This window comes from Grus americana, chromosome 35 (genome assembly GCF_028858705.1).
Source record: "Grus americana isolate bGruAme1 chromosome 35, bGruAme1.mat, whole genome shotgun sequence".
NCBI classification, from domain to species: domain Eukaryota; kingdom Metazoa; phylum Chordata; class Aves; order Gruiformes; family Gruidae; genus Grus; species Grus americana.
In genome coordinates, this window is record NC_072886.1 from 159,932 (window position 1) to 175,566 (window position 15,635).

A 15,635-nucleotide genomic window follows, 5' to 3' on the forward strand; every position below is an offset into this window, starting at 1 on the left:
GGGACATGCGTGGAGGTCTGGGACATGCGTGGGGACACAGATGTCTGGGACATGTATGATATGTGTGTGCAGAGAGCTGAGACACATGGAACACGTGTAGGGGTGGGGACATGTGGGATGTGTGTGCAGAGGGCTGGGACACGTGTGTAGAAGTATGGGACACATGTACAGAACTCTGGCACACACATAGGACACACAGCCCTGCACAGGGGACACACGTGTGGAGTACAGGACACACATGTGCAGGGCCACAACACACAAGGAACATACATGTGCAGGGGCACAACCAGCCCAGGACACATGTGCAAAAGGCTTGAACACACACGTGACACACACAGAGGGCCATGATGTGCGTGTGACACATGGGCCCCCTCATCACAAACATTTTTATCTATTTGCCCCCCCTCGACACAAAACCTGAGTAATTTAATTTTAAATGCTCCATCTTGCCCATTTTGCCCTCTTTTTGCATGACAAAAGGGGGGGTGTGGTCTCTGTGTCACCCCCACCCTGCACAAACTTTGGCCTCGCTGTGGAGAGGGAGAGAGGAGTTTTGGGGCTAAAAAATAGGAAAAATGTATTGGGGAAGGAGTAGAAAACAAGCAATTTTGGGTAATTTTTATCAACAGGTTTATAAGTTAGGGGGAAATGGGACAAAAATGGGGAAAAATCACCGGTTTGCGCTGTACAAAAGAGCGGTTTCCACTCCACCACGAGCGAAGGTGGCTTTTGAGTTAAAACACGCCAATACTGGCTTCACAAAAAGAAACAAAGTGCATTCAGGGCATGGCCCTGCCCCAATTTTGCCCAATTTCAACCCAAATTATATATATATAATTTTTCTCTTTTTTTTTTTTTTTAAACAAATTCAATGGGTTTTGGCACAATCAGGGAGCAGGAACCCGCTGCGCCGCCGCAGGATGAAGACGTCCTGCGTCCAGGCAGTGGGATCTTCTTCCTCCTCCTCCTCCTCCTCGTGGTGGGTGCGGGCAGCAGCAGGCAGGGTGCAGGCAGGGGGGCAGGCGCAGCGCAGGCAGGTGGGGGGGCCGGGCGGGTTTTGGGGGTCCCGGCCGTAGGGACGCGTGGCCCCGCTGTGGTGGGGGGGACGCTCCCGCGACCAGGCCCAGTGCAAGGGCTCCGTTGCCATCACCTGCCGGGAGGGGCCGCCCGTTAAAAAAAACCCCACCACTCACTCATTTTGGGGCAAAACCTTGTGGTTTTGGGGCTAACCCCACCTTGGCATTTTGGGGGGGCTTAAACACCCCCCTGCCGTGTCCCCCCTCAAAGCATTAAGGGGGCTCTAAAACCTGCTGAATTGGGGGGCTTAAAACTCCCCATTGAGATTTAAAACCCCCACAATTTTGGGGCCAAACTGCTGATTTTTGGGGCCCCAAAGTCCCCATTTTTGGGGCCTCAAAGCCCAGCACAAGATTTTGGCAGCAGCCAGTGTGACAGAAGGGGGGGGTGTCCTACTGCCACCCCCCTCCTGCCAGGGGGTGCAACTTGCCCAACCCCAAACCCCCAATAATTAACCCTAAAAAAAGCAGCAATTTTCAGAAAAAAAACCCCAGATGTTTTAGAGCAGGCTGCAAACCGGCCGTAAAAATTTAAATTTCATTTCTGATTCTCACCACATTTTGGGGGTCTTTAGGGATTATTTTTTGGGGGGGTGGAATGGCTTCTAAGGATTTATTTTTTGGGGGTGAAATGAAAGGATTTTGGGTGTGTTTCAGCACCCACCTCCTCGCAGCAGTGCCGACTGACAACCGCCCGGTAATTCATCCGAGCCCAGAGACGGTCGCGACGCCGGAGAAACCAGGGGAAGAGCCGCCGCCAGCGCCGGCCCAGCGCCCAGGGGAAGATCTGGTACTTGTGCTCCTCCTCATCCTCCTCCATGTCGTTCGCCAGGTACCTGAGGGGAAAAACAAAAAAAGAAAGAGGCAAATTCCAGGGATTTTGGGACAATTCAACAGGTAGGATAACAGGAAGGGGACGAGGCAGCTTGGGGATCTCTGCAGCAGTTTAGTTTGGGGGTTTAAATTCCTTTTGGGGGGATTTGATGGTGTCATTAGAGCCCTGCTTCGTTAGTGGGGGCGGAGTTGGAGCCCTGCTTTGTTAATGAGCTGGGGGGGGCTTTGTTAGAGCCCCCTGCTTCATCAATGAGGTCATCACGGGGTACATACAGGGCAGTGAAGAGGTTGATGCGGGTGTACTCGCTGGTGGACAGGCCGGCTCGCTTGAAGTACGTCAGCGCCATTGCCAGCAGGTACTGGGAAATGAGGAGAAAAACAATGATTTTAGGGGAAAAAAAATCCCTAAATTCAGACAGAAGGTTGGGGGTTTTTTTCCTTAAAAATTATAAACTAGTATTGTTAAGGACTAACCTTATCGGAAATCCTGCAGCAGACATCCATCGACAGGAACTCCTGCACCACGTTGTCATCTTAAAGAGCAGAAAAATAAAATTATGAGATCAAAAATTATTTTGGGGGGAAAAACACCTCCCAGTTTGGGGGTTTGGGGTTTTTTTCCCCCACATTTGTGCAGGATTTTGGTGGGTTTGTGAACTCTTACCCAGCAGGGTGAAGAAGGCTTCTCGCTCCTGGCGGTGCAGGTGGAGGATGTTGGGGGGCTGCCTGGCAGCCCCCCACGTTCGGGTGCTGCTGGGGGGGGGTCTCTTGCTGCCTGGGGGGGCTGGGGAGGGGAGGGGCTTCATGGAGGTGGGGGGCTGGCCTGAGGGAGAGGGGGGGTGTGGGGGAATGGCCCCAAAGCCCCCCCAAAAAGAGCGAGATTTTAATCCCCCTAAAAAGCAGAGCAATCCTGTAACCCCCCAAAAAACAGACCAGCTGCCACAAGCTCCCCAACAAACCCCACAAGCCAAAGATCCCAGAGCCCCCCAAAAATCAGACCAAACCTTTAACCCCCCAAAAAGCCCTAAGCTTCCCAAAAACCAGACCAAACACTCCAAAGCCCCCCAAAACCAGACCAACCCTTTAAACCCCCAAAAAGCACTCCCAAAAAACAGACCAGCCACCCCAAGCTCCCCCAAAAACACAGAGCCAACACCCTGAAGCCCCCCAAAACCAGACTGACCCTTTAACACCCCCCAAAAAATCCCAAATCCCCCAAAACTGAACAAGCACCCCAGACCTCCAAAAAGCTCCAAATCCCCCCCAAAACCAGACCCCTCACTCCAGCCGAATGACACAACAGCAAAATCCTGAGCAGCATCTTGCGCCCCAGCACAAACTACAGTTTCTAAAAGGCTAAATTTACCCCAAATCTGCCTTTTTTTCAACAGTTTTGAGCACCAGGCACAGCAGCTTTTACCCACACCATCGTTCCCAATCAAGGCGGGGTCATTAGCGAGCAATAACAAAGCAAGGTAACCACCCCCCCCACCCAAACTTGTTCCTGGTACCAACCCAAAAAAAATCCTGCGCCAAAAAACACCATTTTAAGGCTCTGGATCCTTTTTCAGCCACTTCCAAGCTCTTTAGACTGCAAAAAATTAGGGGTTTAAGCTTTTTTTTAATTTAAATGGGGAGTTAATTGTGGCTGAGATGAATATGTAAATCAGCTATTATGGGTTTTTTTGTGGAATAACAAGGGCTTCATCCCCAGGGAAGCCTCCAGTTGGGAACAACCACCCCAACCCCATGTCCTCCACCTATTTAAAGTAAGTAATCTCAGGGGGGAGAAAAAACAGATATTAAGACAAAAAAAGCGCCTCGCATTTCAATAAATTCACGTTTAACTTGTTCTTATTCCCCTATGCCACAGGAAAAGTGCAGAAATTCCCTCCTCCAGCGCCAAACCAGAGTGAAATAAGACACTATCTGGTTCCCCCCCTCCCAAAACACCCATAAAATTTTCTTTTTAATTTTTTCTTAAATTACTATTTTCCAGTAAGATTTAGGGTGCTGAATTTCGCCTTCGCTGCTAAAACACCACCGATCTCAATCCTCATTTAAAGCAGCGTCTCAACACACTGCTCACACCCTTGTTCCCCTCTCTTTATCAATTTGGGGTTTTTTTCCCCAAATATTTTATCATTTTATTGCATTATTTAAGCATCCGCACAAGGAGAAGGAAGCTCAAGAGCTGCCTGCTCCGTACCTTGCCAGAAGAGGAAGAAGCATCTGGCCAAGTCTTGCCATCAGCCCTGAGTGATAAACTCTTTAAAAAGCCCTAAAATATCTCAAAACACACCTGCTGGGAAAACTAAACCTGTAGTTGACAAAAAAAGGACCTTTTTTAATTAAAAAAAAGCTGACCTACTACTCCCGATTTAGAAATCCAAGCTGCTTTGAAGAGGTTGGAGGGGCAGCAGCTAGGCTGTCCCTAAACAGATATTATTGCATTTAAAAATCTAAAGATATTTTGGGTTTAAAAACCCAAAAATACTTCAGTGTCAGAAGCGCCAGTCTTTGAGGGATAAGGAGTATTTTTTATACCAGCAATAGGGCTCAAAAAACCCAATAAATAAAGCAATTTAGGATTAGAATAGCTCTTGTCTCAATCAAAGGGGTAAAGAGATTCACCTCCCCCCAAAAATTATAACACACTTATTATGAATAAAAAGACAAAAAACACCGTGGTTTTGCAGATTTTATTACCACTCCCCAGTACCCATCCTCAAACAAACAAGCACTGCAGTGAGAGGACACCTTACCCTCACAGCTGCTCAACAGCTACCCTGAAAATTAGTAAAGAAATAGCTTTTTTAAAAAAAAATCTCTTCTTTTTAATTTTTCTTTTTAGGGCACTTTGGTAGGATTATCATCACCCAGGCATAGCTTGCCACCTCCTTGGGATGCAAAGCTTTGTGGTGATTTTCTCAAAACCCGCTACAGATTTTATATGTATATGTTTATATATAAAGAAAACCATTTTTACTCCTACATTAGCGTATCCTTATGCTTAAAACAGTTAATTTGTGCTCGGGGCAACAAAATTTTGCTTCAATGAGGTAAAAGGTGTATAATTCTCCTCCCCCTCCCTCTCCCTCCTCAGGAGGTTTTACCAAGCAAATCAAAAGAACATTTAAAAGGGAAATTTCACCTCCCCTTGGATCCCAAGGCAGAATTAAACAGACACAAAATCCGGGGACAGCAGAGCCCTCAGAGCTTGAAATTCCCCCTCCGCGTTCCCCTAAAACCCCTCTTCCTTCACTACAACAGATGTGAGGCACCACGACACACTGCTCCCTCTCATATCAAGGGGGGAAAAAAAAAAAAAAAAGGATTTTCAGGGTGGTTTTTACCTGAACATATCAACGCCCAGTCTCCCCTCAGCAAACTGGGCAGGAGGAAGAAATTTTACCTCATGGCGCCCACTTTTTCACCTCAGAAACGGTGGAAAAGGGGGAAAAGAAAAAAAAATCACCTCGGGGCGAAACGACGCCGCCTCGCTGCGCCTAACCGCTTTTCCCGCCCTTTTCCTCTCACCTCAGCAGAGCGCGCAAAGAGCAGCGGCGCGAGCAACGTAGGGGAGGAGCCAAATTAACCCCACCCCTACAGGCGTCGCCTTTTATAGACAACACGCCCGCGACCCCAGCCAATCAGAAGGCGGAGAAGGAAGAGGCTGCCTCCCCCTGCTCTCCACGCCCTCACCCGCCGCTGCCCGTCAAAGACGGAAAGGCGGGACGGTGGGCGATGCTGGCCAATCGAAGGCGTGAAGCGGCGGAGGAGGCGTTGCTGATAGGCTGGGCTCTGTGAGGGGGGGGACAAGTGTGAAGGGTGGGGCGGGTTGGCGGCACAGCGTGCGTTACTCCCCGCGGGGGCCGGGTGAGAGATTTTTTTTTTGGGGGGGGGGGAAGCGGTTCTGAGGAAAAAAGGTCGGGAAAAGGGCTGCGAAACACCTAGAGGGAACCCAAACCCATCGAGGTATGAAAAAGGGGCCAAGAAAAAGGCAAATCCCGCTCAATTTGGGTCTCCCCAGATGGCTGAGGGGGACTGAGGGCTTACTAGCCCGTCAAGGGGGGAACGGGGCGTTGTTTCCCCCGCCAAGACCGCGCCGTGAGGGGAAAGCGGAGAAGGCTGAGGCCGAGCGCAACTTATCGCCCCTTTGCCGCCCCTCCCCTAGCAACAACCGCTCATTAAGCGGCTCTCCGCGGGGGATTTTTCTGATTGGACGAGCGCCGCGGGGGCCGGCCAATGAGAGCGAGACACGGGACCCCTGGCGTTCCCGCCCACCTAGCCTCCGGCTGCGGAGCAGCTCGGGCCGTACCAAGTGCGGGCGATAGGGGGGGTGGAAAGCCCAGTGGGTTTGGGGGGAGGTTCGTGGGTTTCCACGCCGCGCGTGGGGGGGCAGGTGGGGAAGGGGGACCGTCAGCATCTGCCTCGGGCGGAGCCGTTATGGGGGAGCGGAGTGAGGTGGGAGAAGCGGGGAAGTGACATCCACCCCACCCGGATTCACACACACACACACCCCCCGGGCAGCGGGTGGTGCAGCCCGGGCGGAAGTGAGGTGTCGCGTGCTGAGGCGCTTCCGGTAGGGGAGCGGCCGGAGGCGGGGGGGGGGGGCCGGCCCGGTGCGGCGGCGGGGCCCGATCCGAGTGAGTGGGGGGGGGACGGACACACGATAACACCGGGGCCTGAGGGAGGGGGGAGCGGCGGGGGGGCTTGAGGGGGAACCGGAACGAAAGGGGGGGCTCGGGGGGACGTGGGGGGGCCGGTGACATCTCGGGCCCCGGGTGGAGTTGGGGATGTGGAGGGGTGGGGGTGCATGTGAGGGGGGCTGGGGGGGGCACGGGTGACTTGAGAGGGGAAGGGGGACATGGGGACGCTCAGGGGGACGAGGGGCGTGAAAGTTGGGGCCTGAGTGTGGTGGGGGGGATGACACATGATGGGGGGGACACGTGGGGCACCTGGAGGTCTGGGACACGGAGGGGGGGACGTTGGGGACACCAAGGGGGGGACGACAGGGGGGGTGGGGGTCTGTTGAGTGAGGGGAAACAGGGGACGTGATGTGGGGGCACCAAGTTGGGGGGGGGAGGGAGCAGGAGATGGGGGGGCACTGGAGGAGGGGTGGACTGTCACCTGAGGGAGTGGGAGGGGGACACCGGGCTGGGGGAGGGTGGGGGGAGACACAGAGGGGGGCTCCGGCCCCTGCTGCGGGAAGGGAGAGGGCGTGGGGACAAGGAGGTGGTACGCAGGGAAGAGTTGGGGACTAGGAGATGACATCTGGGGACATGGGAGAAGGGACTTGGGGACGCCGAGTATGTAGGGCACGGGTTGGCGGCGCTGCCAGAGAATGCTTTTGGGGCAGGTAAGCTCCGTTTGAAGCTGTGTGGTTTTCAGGAATTGTTAGTGGGTTTAAAAAAACCAAAATCGACTCGTTGGTGGCATCGTCTGCGTTTGGGTTTTGTTTTCCTGATGACCTCAGAAATCGCCCCAAAAAGGGAATTGACCCCGTTCTGAAGACACGAGGGTGGCCATTTCATCCCTGATTTTACGTTGAACGGTGGAGTTCAGGGGTTTTTTAGTGAAGATAACCTTTTTTGGCCAGATTTGATGGTTTTTAATGTCAGGCGGAGCCGGAGAGATGCTCTGCACGGCGGTGGTGATGGCGGGGAGCCTGGCGCTGACGACGGCGGTGGTGGCTCACGCCTATTACCTGAAGCACCAGTTCTATCCCACCGTGGTTTATCTCACCAAATCCAGCCCCAGCATGGCTGTAAGTATCCAGTTCATTAGCGGCGGATAATTAACCTGCATGACCAGAGGCGGGGGTGGGGGGAAGCGAGCCTCCCAGCTCGCGCGGCAGCTTCGCGGTGAAGCGCAGGGGAGCTCTCGTCACAGCTCACTTCTGCTTTTGGTGACCGAAACGGGTCGTTTGACCCATTTTCTGTTTAACGGTGCTCACCGAAAATGCCGGGGAACCCCTGGGGAGCGCGAGCGCCTGCGCCGACGGCTGCTGCGATGCCGGTTGGCACATGGGGAGGGTGGGAAGACGCCGCTGCCACCTCCCCTAGTCCCAAAACGGGGTTGGGGTCGAGCCGGTACCTGATAGCTGTCTCTTCCATCCCCAAATTCGTGACGTCAAACCCTCCCCTGCGTCCGTTTGTCGCTGAAACAGGATTCGGCTGCGCCGCGGCATCTTCCGCATCGTCTCTTTTCCGCTCTGTTCTCTACAGGTTCTCTACATCCAGGCTTTCGTGTTGGTTTTCCTCCTGGGTAAATTTATGGGCAAAGTGTTTTTCGGGCAGTTGAGGGCAGCGGAGATGGAGGTGAGCGACGGCGGGGAACAGTTTAAATTCGGGGATGGGGACGGGTAGATCCGTTGTCGGCGCCAGAGGTGGCATCGGTGCTGCCAGGAGGGGGTTAAAGCCCAGAGAGACAGGCGGATACTGAGGGGTTTGGGGGGGGTTTGGGACCCTGAGAGGCCTTTGGTACCATTTTTGAGGGGACGTTGAACCCCAAAAGACCTTGGGCACAATTTTGGGAGTGAATCTGGGCCCCGAGAAGCCTTTGGCACCATTTGGGGGAGAGATTTGGGCCCCGAGAGGCCTTTGTTGCCATTTTTGGGGGAGATTTTGGACCCTGAGAGCCTTCGGTGTTATTTTTTAGGGAGAATTTGGACCCTGAGAGGCTTTTGGCACTGTTTTGGGGGGAGAATCTGTCCTGGAGAGGCTTTTGGCACCATTTTGGGGGGGATTTTGGACCCTGAGAGGCCTTGGGCACAATTTTGGGGGTGAATCTGAGCCCTGAGAGGCTTTTGGCGAGATTTTGGACCCTGAGAGCCTTTGGTGCCATGTTGGCGGGGGGGAATTTTGAACCCTGAGAGACCTTTGGTGTCATTTTGGGCGAGAATTTGGACCCCAAGAGGCTTTTGGCACTATTTTTGGGGGCATTTTGAACTGCAAGAGGCCTTGGGCACCATTTTGGGGGTGAATCTGGGCCCCGAGAAGCTTTTGGCACCATTTGGGGGGGGATGTTGTGGACCCCGAGAGGCCTTTGGTGCCATTTTGGGGAGATTTTGGACCCTGAAGGGCCTCGGGCACAATTTTGGGAGGGAAATTTTAAACCCCACCGCCGTTTTGGGTTCAAAACCAGGGTGCGAAGGCTGGGAGGAAGCCCCCCACCTCACCGCCCCCCCCCTCGTCCCGCAGCACCTCCTCGAGCGGTCGTGGTACGCCGTGACGGAGACCTGCCTGGCCTTCACCGTCTTCAGGGACGACTTCAGCCCTCGCTTCGTCGCCCTCTTCACCCTCCTCCTCTTCCTCAAGTGCTTCCACTGGTTGGCTGAAGACCGGGTGGACTTTGTGAGCGCCGGGTGGTGAGAAAACGGGCGTAAAAAAGCCTTTTTTTGGTAAAACTTCAAGGTTTTTTCTGCCTCTTTTGCAGATGGAAAGGAGCCCAAACATCTCCTGGCTCTTCCACTTCCGTATCGTCTGTGAGTATTTTGGTTTGGGGTTTTTTTTTCCGGGTCCTGCGCGGGCGTTTTGCCATTTGCCGGCAGCTGGTCAGGAAAGATAATTTTGGCAACGTATTTGCATACGACCGGGAAAGAACCTGGTGCAGCTGAGCGTGCGACCGTCGGTGCTTGATAAACCTTATCAGGGTAGTCTCGTTAACGAGGGAACGTTAGCGGGGCCGCAGAGGGAGTAGGATGGGGTTGGTGGGGGTTTAACGAGCTCTGGTTTTGCCGGGTGGGGAAAAAATACGAAGGTAGATCCACAGCAAAAAATATTTTTGGCTTCGGAGAATTTAGGGACGTAAGAATCGTTTTCGGAAGGAATTAAGGGGGGTTTTGTGAGACGCGAGGGCACAAGATGTGGCACGAAGCAGAGGGGGCTTCAAACGAGCCAGCCTCATTAGCGGGGTGCGTTAATTCAGCTTTCCGTTAGCACAGAGCTGTTTAGCCCCACCCCAGAACCGACACTCTTCGAGGGTCCCGCTCTTTTGGTGGGCTACGTTTTCGGGGTGCGACCCTCGGAGCTTTATTTTTTGGGGAGGTCCCACACACACCTCGAGGTTCGTTATCTCCTTTCCTCGTTATCCTATCATCCCGATTTCTTTCCCCTCCCGCAGCCCTGATGTTTCTCCTGGGAATCCTGGATTTCCTCTTTGTTAACCACGCGTACCACAGCATCCTCACACGAGGAGCCTCCGTCCAGCTCGTTTTTGGCTTTGAGGTAGGAGGTGACTTCTCCTTGGGGACAGACAAACCTCTGCTTCCATCCCCGGGACGGACAACCGACTCCTTGACCGGGTTGTCGTGTCCTACCGCGCTCTTCCTCCCTGCAGTACGCTATCCTTATGACCATGGTCCTCACCATCTTCATCAAGTACGTCCTACACTCCATCGACCTGCAGAACGAGAACCCTTGGGACAGCAAAGCTGTCTACATGCTGTACACGGAGCTCTTCACGGGTGCGTTGTCCTCTCTTTTTTTTTTTTTTTTTTCCCCCCACCCTTTTTTTCTTCTCATCCCACCCAATTTTGGGGTTTTGGGGACCCGAGAAAGCTTGATACGTTGTTCTGAAGCTCAATTAACTATCAATCAACGAAGGAGGGAAGTCTTGGTGGTGCTCAAGCAGCACCTGAAGGTCTGATCCATCTTTGCTAACGATCTGGATGACAGGGCAGAGCGTTCCCTCGGCTGCTTTGCCGGTGATACCAAACCAGGAGATGGCAGCTGAGGCACCACAGGGTCATGCCACCATCCAGAGGGACCTTGTCCAGCTGGAGAAATGGTCCAAGGAGAACCTCAAGAGGTTCAACAAAGAGATGGGCCAAGTCCAGTGACCCCCGGCACAAGCATACGCTGGGCAATGATTCAGCTGAGGGTTCTGGTGGACACTGGGGTGGAGTGCAAGGGGCAACGGTGTCCTGGGGGGCTTGAGGGAGCTGGGACTCATCTCAGAGAGGTGGTGGCATCTCCATCCTTGGAGATACTCAAAAGCTGTTGGGTCACGGCCTTGGACAAGCAGCTCTTGGTGACTTACTTGAGCAGATGGTTGGACCAGACGGCCTTGGAGGTTCCGTCCCACCTCACTCAACCTGTGGTTGCCCGAGAACAAGACCCTGATGACCTTGGAGGTCTCACGCAACCGGTGGTTGCCCAAGAGCAAGACCCTGATGTGCTTCTTTCCCCCAGGCTTCATCAAAGTCCTCCTCTACATGGCCTTCATGACCATCATGATCAAAGTCCACACCTTCCCGCTCTTCGCCATCCGCCCCATGTACCTGGCGATGAGGTGAGTTGACTTCGGCGCGGTCTCCGATGCCGGCACGGTTGCCGGCACGCGGTGGGTTTCATCCCACCGGTTCCTCGTCTTCTTCCAGGCAGTTTAAGAAAGCGGTGACGGACGCCATCATGTCCCGCCGGGCCATCCGCAACATGAACACGCTGTGAGTGACGCGGAGAACGCGGTTTCCACCCCTTCCCTGGGCGCTTTCAGCTCCTCGCTGGTCACTTTCGAGGTGGGATCCACCTAAAAAACCCTCAAATTTGAGGAAAACGCCTCGTTTGCCGTACGGGAAAGAGGTTGGAAGGAACCTGTAGAGCAAAAGGGTCGTGGATATCTCGAGCTCCTCCTGCCAAATACCTTCATTTAACCAAAAATCTGGTGGCGAACGGTGAAGGAGGAAGGGTTGGCTGGCGGTGGACTTCCCAAGTCTCCCTTGAACTCCCCAAAAATGGCGGGAAGGGTTGGTTTGGTGTTATTTCGGGGTTGGTTTTTTTTCTTTTTTTTTCTGGCATTCTTCCACCTCGTTCTCCCCGCGCAGCTACCCCGACGCCACGCCGGAAGAGCTACAGGCCATGGACAACGTCTGCATCATCTGCCGCGAGGAGATGGTGACGGGCGCCAAGCGTTTGCCTTGCAACCACATCTTCCACACCAGGTGGGTGAGGGGTAGGAGGCGCCAGACGTTCCCCGGCCGGGTTTTTTTGGCATTCCCAGCGGGTGGCTTTCCCGGTGGTGAAATAACGGCCCTCGTTCGGCGGTTGCGGTGGTCGGGGGTGTTTTGGGGAGGTCTTTGTCCCCCGCCGTGACATCGTCGTGTGGTTAACGGTGTCCGTCTCTTGTCCAGCTGCCTGCGGTCGTGGTTCCAGCGCCAGCAGACGTGTCCCACCTGCCGCATGGACATTCTCCGGGCTTCCCTCCCGGCACAGCCGCCTCCCGAACCACCGGAGCAAGCTCCGCCACCTCCGCAACCCCCCCAGGTTCCCCAGCCCCCCAACTGTGAGTCTCCTTTGCGCCCCGGTATCACCCCTTGGCGACGAGATGGGTGCTACCAACCGCCGGTTAACCGTCACCGCGCCGGTTAAGCCGTGCCGGGGTTGTTGACCACGGCACTGGAGGAACAAACAGCCAGAGAAAAGGGGTGGGAGGTGAAGTCCCCGTAGGCGGCGGCGCGAGCCGGTGGTATTTCCGCCTGCGATGGCGTCTGTCCGGGGAAACTCCTGCCGGCGCGGTTAAGCCCGGTTATGCAGCACCAAACCGGTGACCTGGCGTGTTCCGGCTGGCTGCGGTGAAGGAAATTTGGGCGCTGGGGCCTCTCACCGCCCTCTACTCCCTCCACAGTTCCCCAGGGAATCCTTCCCCCCTTCCCCCCGGGAATGTTTCCCTTCTGGCCGCCGGTTGGTCCCTTCCCGCCAGTTCCCGGCGTTCAACCTCCCGGCGGCACCGAAAACGCCACGCCGAGCTCCAGCGCCGCTTCAGGTGAGTTTTCTCCTGAAATTCGAGGGGTCGGCACCGCCGAAACGGGGCTCCCTCCTCCCCTGCTGCCCTCACCGTCCCTCTTGTTGCCGCAGCCGCCAGGCCCGGTGACGCCGCCAACGCCGGATCGGAAACCGTGGCGGCAGGGACAGTGCCGGGTCTTCCTTTCCCACCGCCGTGGATGGGAATGCCGTGGCCGCCCCTCTTCGGTAAGACGGGGAAAGATTTTTGGGGTTCACCCTCTACCGCCGGACTCTGCCCTCACCCCTCTTCTCACCGCAGGTTTCCCGCCGATGCCGGTGCCGCCGGCCGGCTTTGCCGGATTGACGGAGGAAGAACTTCGAGCCATGGAGGGCCACGATCGGCAAAACCTGGAAGCGCGGTTACAGTGCCTGCAGAACATCCACACGCTCCTCGATGCCGCCATGGTGCAGATCAACCAATACCTGACGGTCCTGGCCACCATCGGGTAACGTTGCCGGAAAAAAAAAGGGGGGAGGGATCGGGGGCATCGCAGGCAAGATTTGGTTACGGCAAAGCCGCGCCCTGCCTAAAAAAATCCCCCAAATTGCCTGAACTTTGGATTTATTGTTTAATTTTTTCCGCCAGGTCGCCCCGGCCTGCAGCTGCCCGGCCGCCCTCTGCCCGTGAGACCCCCACCGAGGAGCCCACCCCCCTCGGCTCGCCCGGCAGCGCTTCGGCAACCGCAACCGCCGACGCCGGCTCCACGGCTGCCGCCGGTGCGTGAGGAACCCCCGGAGAGACCGCCGGCGTGGGGGGAAGCGGGGTGCCCGTCTCCCGGCAAAACACCAATCCTGGACTCGGGTTTACCGGACGCTAAACCGGTGCCTTTCCCCTTTCCCAGATCCCACCGTGCCGACGGGCGCCGAAGGCTTCACCGTGCCGGAGAAAGAGGAGGAAGAGGATGGCGGCGAAGGCTCGTCCTCGCTGGACGAACCCGACACGGCGGAGCTCCGCCGCCGCCGGCTACAGAAACTGGCGTCACCGTCGGCAGCCTCGCATTGACACCCGCCGGTTGTGCCGCGGACGCGCCGCGGTTGCCGTTCCGGGGGTGCCAAAACCTTCGGATGCCACGAGCCGGACAGCGCCTCTTCTTCTGCAATTTTTTTTGTTTGTTTTCCCCGTTTTCCACCAAAACCCCCGTCGGGAAGCAAAACCGATTCCCGGCTACGCCTGTTGGCGCCCCTAAAACATTGCCGGCCCTTTTTCTGCGGCACCGCGGCAAGCAGCCACGTTTCTTGACCCATTTTTCCCTGTTTTCACCCCAAATGTCTCTACCTCTCCAGCGAGCCAGGATCCGGTGCGTGTTTTGGAGCCGGCGGTTGTGTGTTTTGGGGTAACCGCGCCCGTTCGGGGCGGTAATTAAGGACAGGGGCCTCGATCGCAGCGAGACGGTGATCGAGCGAGTGCCGGCACCGCTTGCAATTGCTCAAAATTGCCCATTTTTAACCCAGAATCTTCTCTGGGCGCTCCCGGCGGCAGAGCGGGTTGTCACCGGCGGCGTCGACGCTGCCAAAACCGCCTCGAGCTGCGTCGGCTTCGAGTTGCCACCGCTTTACTGGGTTACCGGGGACTTTGGGGTGCCCTCCCCGGCTTTCACCAACCACCCCCTCGTTAGCAAACGAGCTCGTTAACAGTATTAACCCCTCACCCCCCAGGAAAGCCGCTTCCCACACCGAAATATTTCCCCCCTTTGAAGCCCGTTGGGGGAACCACGGTGCCGATCGGCGCCTATCCGGCACCGCCCAGCAACTTAATAAACCCCTAAATCCTCCGCCTGACCCCAACCAGTCCCTTACTGGTGCCGCGGCGCGCCCAAACTGGTTTTTACTGGTTTCACCTCGCCGACGGTGCCGGGAGTTGGGTTTTGGGTTGGGTTTGGTTTTTTTTTGTTTCCTTTGGTCACTTTCTGCCTCCCGACCGCCAAATTTTCACCTCGTTTCCTTCGCCGGCAAAGCGACGCCGTGTTGGTGCGGCGCCGCCGGCGCCTTTGCTGGAAAAAAAAAAAAAAGTTGCGGTGACGCCGCCTCTTCCACCGCGTTTCTTCCCCGCTCCAGGAACGCCGCGACTCTTCAGTGCCTCTTTGAACCGAAAAGGGCTTTGAGGAGCCCAAATATCTCAGGGAAATAAACAAAACCGCGTTCGGAGACGGCGGCAACTGGAGCGTTTTGAGGCAGAAAACGGCATTTTTTTTGCACCAAAACCGGCGGCGGCGAGGACGGCGTGAAGTAAGGAGCTGGTGGCGGGTGGTTTTTATTTTTTTTTTTAAGGCGGGGAGGAGCGGGAATGATTATTTTTGGTAACGAGGCTGATTTTATTTTTTTTTTCTTCTCCCTTTAAATTTTTGGCTCTCGTTGCCCCAAACTTGAGCATATTAACGAGGAGTTTCGCAATAACGAAGCAGTGATGGGAGAACTGCAAGGAGTTGATTTTTTAAAACTTTTTTTTTTTTTTAAACATTTTGAGCCAAAATCGTGACCTTTTGTGGCCGGTTCTGTTTGACGTTGGGTTTTTTTTGGTGGATTCCTCAAAATTTCCTGCGTTTTGGGGTGGAAACCACGGGGAGGGGGAGGGAACAAAGGCACGCAGGCAATTGGGCTCCCTTTCACCCCAAAACCATTTCCTTTCTCTTTCGGGTGGCGTTGGCATTGGAGGAATTATTTAATTTGTAAATAATGTATAAATTTTTAATAGCTTAATTGTAAATACACCGGAATAAAGGTTGCAGTAAAGCTCGGTGCTCTTCCCTTGGTCAAAGACGGTGGTTGGCCGCTCTAGGCACGCTACTGGGTCTCTGTGGTCGCTCAACCGTGGTTCCCCCTCTACGGTTCCTTCCCCTGTGGTTGGTCAAGAGCCAGTTGACCGCTCTGCTCTGTCTTCCCCCAGTGTCTCTATGGTCGTTCAAGAGCCCCTTGTGCCGGTTTCCCCCTCCGAAAATCT

The 15,635-nt window shown here is 55.1% G+C and overlaps 2 protein-coding genes across 7 annotated transcripts; one reads left to right on the forward strand and one right to left on the reverse strand.

Moving 5' to 3' along the window:
* Window positions 1-868: 868 nt before the first annotated feature.
* SPDYC (speedy/RINGO cell cycle regulator family member C) lies at window positions 869-2,716 on the reverse strand. Its single transcript, XM_054808236.1, has 5 exons — window positions 2,575-2,716; window positions 2,385-2,443; window positions 2,184-2,269; window positions 1,741-1,912; window positions 869-1,150 (listed from the first exon to the last, which is right to left on the reverse strand). The coding sequence occupies exons 1-5, from the start codon at window positions 2,714-2,716 to the stop codon at window positions 869-871; spliced, it is 741 nt and encodes a 246-aa protein (XP_054664211.1).
* Window positions 2,717-5,772: 3,056 nt separating this feature from the next.
* On the forward strand, window positions 5,773-15,428 carry SYVN1 (synoviolin 1). 6 transcript variants are annotated; one of them, XM_054808252.1, is made up of 16 exons: window positions 5,773-5,789; window positions 7,535-7,680; window positions 8,141-8,233; window positions 9,116-9,268; window positions 9,351-9,399; window positions 10,038-10,141; window positions 10,254-10,380; window positions 11,108-11,207; window positions 11,296-11,361; window positions 11,740-11,856; window positions 12,046-12,197; window positions 12,540-12,677; window positions 12,770-12,883; window positions 12,957-13,143; window positions 13,284-13,414; window positions 13,540-15,428. In XM_054808252.1, the coding sequence occupies exons 2-16, from the start codon at window positions 7,549-7,551 to the stop codon at window positions 13,698-13,700; spliced, it is 1,824 nt and encodes a 607-aa protein (XP_054664227.1). In that variant the 5' UTR covers window positions 5,773-5,789; window positions 7,535-7,548; the 3' UTR covers window positions 13,701-15,428. The 6 variants fall into 6 exon arrangements, with proteins under 6 accessions (XP_054664227.1, XP_054664226.1, XP_054664225.1 ...); XM_054808251.1 differs by lacking the exon at window positions 5,773-5,789 and adding an exon at window positions 5,812-5,888; XM_054808250.1 differs by lacking the exon at window positions 5,773-5,789 and adding an exon at window positions 6,496-6,559.
* Window positions 15,429-15,635: the final 207 nt, after the last annotated feature.